Below are 7286 nucleotides of genomic sequence, written 5' to 3'. Positions count from 1 at the left end.
AATCGGTAACAAAAAACTATACACATAGTGGCACTCCCCGGAAAATTCTACCCCTATTTCATATACTTTTGGTAAAAATTCGGTTCAGGGGTTTGGACTGGGCGTTGATGAGTCAGTGAGTGAGTCAGTCAGTCAGGACATCTTCCTTTATATATATAGATTAATTTTATTACATTTATTCACTATTAATTAAAAAATATCAATATTATTAAAAGGAATTTTATTTTACACCCACGAAATATACGTTTTGCAAGATAGAATAAAACTCAATTAATTATTAATTAATATTTATATAATTACAATTTTTGTAATCTTCCATTTTCTTCGTCCAATCTTCTGAGATCAAAATATTAATATCGTTAGATATCACAGTGCGTAGTTAAGGCTCGTCCAAAATTAATATAATTTTATACGCATCATCGGAAACCCCATTTTTGTTAGCAATTTTTCTAATTCTATTACATTCTTTAGTTCTTTCTACCCCTATATATTCGCTCCGTGCGTTTCAGGTCGCGCCATCTACCGCTATCGCCATGCAAATAAAAGTGGAAACAACGAGATATGTTTACAGGCAGTTTGCAAAAAAAAATAGAAAAAACAACTTTAACGTGTGATTATTACCAAAGCTTCTTGTGCAATAGATGCAGTGTATTTTTTTACATTTTACTGTTAATAATTTCGGTAAGTAAAAATTGCTATACGCGCATAATCTATGATTGTTACTATTTTGATGTTATTAGTTATCGTTTGTGTTATGCCTGTAACGTTCCCGCTTATTGTTGCCTGTATTTATGTTTTTCTTATCTAACGTCTTTCGCTATTTTTCGACCTCGTTATTACTTTCAATTCGACTGTTTCGCCGGCCAGTTCATATGGCGATAATCGCCACACTATATAATTGGAGGACTATATAACAGCGGTATTGCACAGCGGTATTTATGTCACTTTAATTACTGGAACTCCTATTTTTTATATCAGAAAACACTAAATAATAACTACTGCTAATTAAATATTGCTTTAAAAAATGTCAATAATAAAAAGCAAAAAATGTAGATTCAATAAAGTTACTTTTTCATACGTTATATTGAAAAAAAAAATATATTTTTCCAGATTTCTATTCCAAGTTGCAGCAACTGCTGTATTTGTTATGGATAAAAAATGGAGATTGTGATAACAACTGGATTTCAAAAAGTTACCCATGAAATACTCTTTCAACCGGAAACTATTCCAAAAGGGAAGCAACTAGTTAATGCTGGTCATGTTTGCGATGTTAAGGAATGTAGGCGAAATAATCAAAGTTACCTTATTGAAGCTCAAGTCATAAGACAAACTTCAGTGTCATCTCAACCATACCGTACAAAGTTAAATGTAACTTTAAAAATATTTCTATTAATTACATGAATCTATGTACATTACATCAACAATTTTATGTAAATATTTCTAGATTGATGCTGATCGTAAGGTAACTCTTGTTTCATGCACATGTGTTTACAACAAGAGCGGAAAATGTAAACATATAGCTGCTCTCATTCATTATATTAATAATGAAGAAAGTTTGAGCAAGACAGATTTTGAACAGCAATGGGGAAAGCCCACAACGCACCAACTTACAAAAGAAAAATATTCTAAGGGAAAATATTTTTGTGATATGTTTCCGCCTACAAACAAATTTAATGTAAAACCTGTAGAAGTGAATATGACTGAGTTACCAGATCCTTCACCTTTAAAAACTATCTTGCTCGAGATCAAAAAAGATAAAAATCAAAAAGCGATACAAAGCCTCATGGATTTTATGTTAACCGAAGTTGAAAGGAATCTCCAAAAAGAAGATTGTGCATCCTGTTTGAATACATTTTTTACATTGTGTGATAATTGTATGGTATATATGAAGGAACAGCAAGTGCAAGAGTATGCGAAAAATTTTTACTGTGCATCGATATTATTAACAAGGAAGGAAATTGTTCAATTATGTTGTGACACCTTAGAACAGTCAAAGTGCGATAAATGGTTTCAAGCTAGAAGCATCAGACTGTCTGCTAGTACGAATATCCATAGTATCAAAATCAGAAATAAGAAGACGATAGAGAAACTAGTTTCTGAAATGCTAGAGTCAAAAAAAGTTGATACTCCTGGGACTCGTTATGGGATAAAACATGAAGTGGATGCAATGACAGAATACGAGAATATGTTTAAAGTAAATGTAAAAAAAGTTGGATTGCTAGTCTGTGAGAAACAACCATGGCTATGTGCTAGCCTTGACGGTGTAGTTACTATAAGTGGATGTGTTAAGAAGATAGTTGAATTCAAATGTCCGATAACCTGTGAAAAAATGCCTGTTGTCGACTTTGAAAATAAAAAGTGTAATGTCAAATACTTAGTCTTTGAAGGAAATGAAGTACGTTTGAAGACATCAGTTCAGTATTATACACAATGCCAAACTCAAATGTACGTGTCGGGTATGAAGGAATGTGATCTGTTTATTTACTCTCCTGTAAAAAATGGTTGCTGTTGTGTAACTGTCCAAAGAAATGAAAATTTCTTAAAAAAAGTGATTCCAATGTGTGAAGATTTTTATTTTCAGCATTATTTAGTTAAATTGATTGAAAAAACAGTTAAAAGTGCAAATACAAAGAGCAAACAGCCAAAGCGATGCTTCAATGGTTTTGATATAAGCAATAGTATGTAGTTTTATATAGTTTTATATATGTATAAGTTGTACGTTTAAGTACCTGCGTAACTCAAAAGTACCTGCGTACGTTTAAGTACCTGCGTCTAAGATTGTTTTTTAATAAGAAACTAAAAATGCAAAGTGTTTATTTATTAACAAGTTGTACGTTTAAGTACCTGCGTAACTCAAAAGTTTAAGATTGTTTTTTAATAAGAGACTAGAAATGCAAAGTGTTTATTTATTAACAAGTTGTACATTTAAGTACCTGCGTAACTCAAAAGTTTAAGATTGTTTTTTAATAAGAAACTAAAAATGCAAAGTGTTGTTAAAATTATTTCTTAACAAAGTCAGTATAAATAAATATTTCATTTATATACAAGTATTTTTATTTACTTGTTATTGTCCTTTTCTTCTATTATAGGTGGCTGCAAATTTACTAACACGCAGCACACATGGACAATATCATCAATAGAACTAAATAAATTTTCAGGTATCTTGCTGAGAATTTGGTATATTCTCAATCGCTGCATTATTCTTTCAACATGGATACGAACTCTTGCTATGTTGTAGGTATTTTGAGTCTCTTCTTTTGTAAATTCTCCTTTTTTTTCTAAAAAAGGTGGCATAACAAGTACTACTTTCTTTCCTTTTTCATCGAGAACACGAGTGATTTGTGGAAATCCTTTATCGGCTAAAACTGTGTCTCCATCTTCTAACAAATCTATTAGTCCGGATTCAATAGTGATTTGTGAATCACTCTTTCTACCACCAGCGACCTTCGATTTAAAACTAATAAAGCCTCCGGGTGTTATACCTATTAACAGTTTGGCAGTAAAACCTTTTTTATAATGTGAGTAGGTAAACACACGATTGTCAACACTTGCTGGTACTTCAATCCTGAATTCAGTACAGTCAATGATTACTCGAGTGTCTTTATATTCCGGATAAAAGCAGTCTGGCATCGTTCCTTGAATGACATCTTTTGCAGGCCAAAAAACTAAATTAGCTGTGGTCTTTGCTAATTCTTCCAATACTGAAAAAAATATTCTTGACACAGTTGTCCTATGTACATTAAACAACACACTGATTGCTGAAAAAGTTAATCCTGTCTTCATTTTTATTAAAAATATAAATAATCTATTTTCCTTTGAAATTTTAGTATTACTGCCAGTTGCGTCATGGATTCTTTTTAACAAAAATTTAAAATTGTTGTGTGTCACTCCAGCAAGATCCAGAAGCTGTTCATCTTTTTTTACTGATGCATAGCTTAAACAAGTTGTATCGTTATCTTGCACACTTTCATAGTCAGGTCCAACTGCTCTATTTACAAAAGTCTGTTGAGTCGTACCACATTTCTTATTTCTGAATTTCCTTGGATTTAATATTATGGTTTGATGATTTACTGTTACTATATCTGTTTGTACTTCTGCGTCACACTTACAATTAGAACCATTAGTAATATATCTATTACACATAAATGATTTTTCTGGCTCGCTAGCCTCAATAAAAATATGTGCTTCAGTCTCTTTATCCAGATACTTTGGACTCTCCGACTGCACTTCGACATTATCAAGTACTGAATCTTCATAACGCACATCCATATCACTGATCATATCATGTTCAATTACATTTCCTTTCACAGGTTCATCTTGATTTGTACTCATAGTTTGCAATTTTTGCTTAGTTATAAATCTGCGTTTCATGAATCGAGCATGTCTGAAAAAAAAAGAATAGTAAATATATTTTGCATATTTGCAACACAAATATTCATCTGTCCCTTTAATTCGTACCTGTTTACTGCAGCAACTTCACGAATATTTCTTGTTCTCTCAGCACAGAATACTGAGGGAACATATCCAGGACTTGCTTCTTCATTCGATTTTATTTTGCCAATAAAATGATCAGAGCATATTACATCTGATTTCTTTGGTTGCCACTTATAAGAACTAAAATTACATTACATAATTAATAAATTAATGTAAACAAAGCATTACGTGCAGAAGCTTTGGAGCAGACGCTATGAAGCCTATGTATAAAGCAGACGAATAAGGTTATGTACTTACTTAATTTTCCTTACAGCTGCAATCCATTTCTTTCGCTGCTCTAATTTATAGTCGGCAGTAGGGAATTTATAAAATTTACACGTATTCTTCAGTTCATTATTTTTACAATTTCTGACGCAACAACTACGATGACCCATTTTTAATAATAATAAGCCTAGTTGAATAGGAAAATATTCCACCCTGAGTTCACTATTCTCTCACCGGAGCGCTTCCGTAGCTCGTAGCTATCCCCTCCAACCGACTGCACAGAGCGAATATAATTCTTTCAGATTCGGTCAATTATTTCCCGAGAAATTATAAAAATTTCTGAACTGGTTTCCAAAAAGATCGGTAACGAAAAATACACATTATGGCAATCCGCGGGAAATTCTACCCTTATTTCATATTTCCCGAGAAATTTGAAAAATTTCTGAACCGGTTTCCAAAAAAACGGTAACGAAAAATTATACACTTAATTTTTTGTTGCCGTTTTTTTTAAGATTTTTAAGATTTTTTTTAAGATTTGGTCAATTAATTTCCGAAAAATTGGAAAAATTTTGTAACCGGTTTCCAAAAAGATCGGTAACGAAAAACTATATACTTTATAGCAGGTTTCCAAAAAGATCGGTAACGAAAAATAATACACTTTATAGCACTCCCTAGAAAATTCTACCTCTACTTCATATACAATTGTTTGACGAAAAATTGGAAAAATTTTTTATACCGATTTCCCCAAAGATTGGTAACGAAAAATTATACACTTTATGGCAATACCCGGGAAATTCTACCCCTACTTCATATTTTTTTTAACATACGGTCAATTATTTCCCGAAAAATTGTAAAAATTTCTGATACCGGTTTCCAGAAAATCGGTAACAAAAAACTATACACTTTATAGCACTCCCCGTAAAATTCTACCCCCCTTTCATGTACAATTCTTTAAGATTCGGTCGATTATTTCCCGAAAAATTGGAAAAATTAAAAAAACCGGTTTCCAAAAAATCGGTAGCAAAATAATATACACTTTATGGCACTCCCCGAGAAATTCTACCCCTTCATATACTTTTGGTAAATATTCGGTCCACTAACGAATGAGTAGTTCGCAGTCAGACATACATACATACATACAGACGACGGTACTTATATACATAGAACTTATATATATAGATTATAATTATATATATAATATATATATATATATATATATATATATATATATATATATATATATAAAATAGATTACAGTTTAAATAAAAAATAAATAATATTATGCCATTTATTTTCTTCAAATTTTTATCTTATTATTTATCTATATATATAAGTACCGTCGTCTGTATGTATGTATGTATGTATGTTTGTCTGTCTGACCGCGAACTACTCATTCGTTAGTGGACCGAATTTTTACCAAAAGTATATGAAATAGGGGTAGAATTTCCCGGAGAGTGCCATAAAGTGTATAGTTTTTCGTTACCGATTTTCTGGAAACCGGTTTTTTTAATTTTTCCAATTTTTCGGGAAATAATTGACCGAATCTCAAAGAATTGTATATGAAACAGGGGTAGAATTTTCCGGGAAATGCTATAAAGTGTATAATTTTTCGTTACCAATTTTTTTGGAAGCTGGTTACAAAATTTTTCCAATTTTTCCGGAATTAATTGACCGAAACTCAAAGAATTGTATATGAAATAGGAGTAGAATTTCCCGGAAAGTGCCATAAAGTGTATAATTTTTTGTTACCAATTTTTGGTGAAATCGGTATCAGAAAATTTTCCAATTCTTCGGAAATTAATTGACCGAAGAATTATATATGAAGTAGAGGTAGAATTTTTTGGGGAGTGCTATAAAGTGTATTATTTTTTGTTATCGATTAAATGTAATAAAATTAATAATAAATAAATCTTTTTCATAAAAATAAATATAAATTTAATAAATAATATCGTTCATAGGTCGATCAGTTTTAAATGAAATATTTTATATGTATAGTTCGTGGGTGTAAAAAAAAATTTACTTTCAATATAATATTATATTTTTTAAATCTATATATAGAAATAATTATAAATATAAAATAATATAATTAATAGTAAATAAATGTAATAAAATTAATAATAAATAAATCTTTTTCATAAAAATAAATATAAATTTAATAAATAATATCGTTCATAGATCGATCAGTTTTAAATGAAATATGTTATATAGATAGGATAAGTTACTACTTTCACATATTATATGTCAACTGATAAACCAGTCACTTCAATTCGTGACTGTCGCGAGCGATTGTATTTTGTGTGTCAAGAGTTAGCATATTCAGAAAGGATACAGTTTTTTATGCAATCAATTAAAGACAAATCGCAAGGAAAAGACAGAAAGAGGAGAGAGAAGAAAAAGGATATTTGCACATTATAAGAGAGAGAGAGAGAGAGAGAGAGAGAGAGAGAAAGAGAACTGACGTTAAAACCTGTTTTATCCTGTTCCTGTTATAAAGATTTTTCCCTGTTCCCTGTTCCTATTCTTCCATTCCTTTTGATTTAAAGGTAAATAATAATTTAGTTAGTCATTGAAATTTCTATTAATTTATA

General features: G+C 30.7%; 2 protein-coding genes across 2 annotated transcripts; one reads left to right on the top strand and one right to left on the bottom strand.

The window, feature by feature from the left end:
• Positions 1 to 1140: 1140 nt before the first annotated feature.
• LOC139810611 (uncharacterized) lies at positions 1141 to 4949 on the bottom strand. Its single transcript, XM_071774302.1, has 3 exons — positions 4732 to 4949; positions 4459 to 4614; positions 1141 to 4384 (listed from the first exon to the last, which is right to left on the bottom strand). The coding sequence occupies exons 1-3, from the start codon at positions 4866 to 4868 to the stop codon at positions 3058 to 3060; spliced, it is 1620 nt and encodes a 539-aa protein (XP_071630403.1). The 5' UTR covers positions 4869 to 4949; the 3' UTR covers positions 1141 to 3057.
• LOC139810613 (uncharacterized) lies at positions 1159 to 2686 on the top strand. The gene is made up of 2 exons (XM_071774303.1): positions 1159 to 1368; positions 1445 to 2686. Exons 1-2 carry the CDS (start codon positions 1159 to 1161, stop codon positions 2684 to 2686), a joined length of 1452 nt encoding a protein of 483 aa, XP_071630404.1.
• Positions 4950 to 7286: the final 2337 nt, after the last annotated feature.

This window comes from Temnothorax longispinosus, chromosome 3, assembly GCF_030848805.1.
Source record: "Temnothorax longispinosus isolate EJ_2023e chromosome 3, Tlon_JGU_v1, whole genome shotgun sequence".
Lineage (NCBI taxonomy): Eukaryota > Metazoa > Arthropoda > Insecta > Hymenoptera > Formicidae > Temnothorax > Temnothorax longispinosus.
This window is presented reverse-complemented; position numbering and strand designations above follow the sequence as displayed.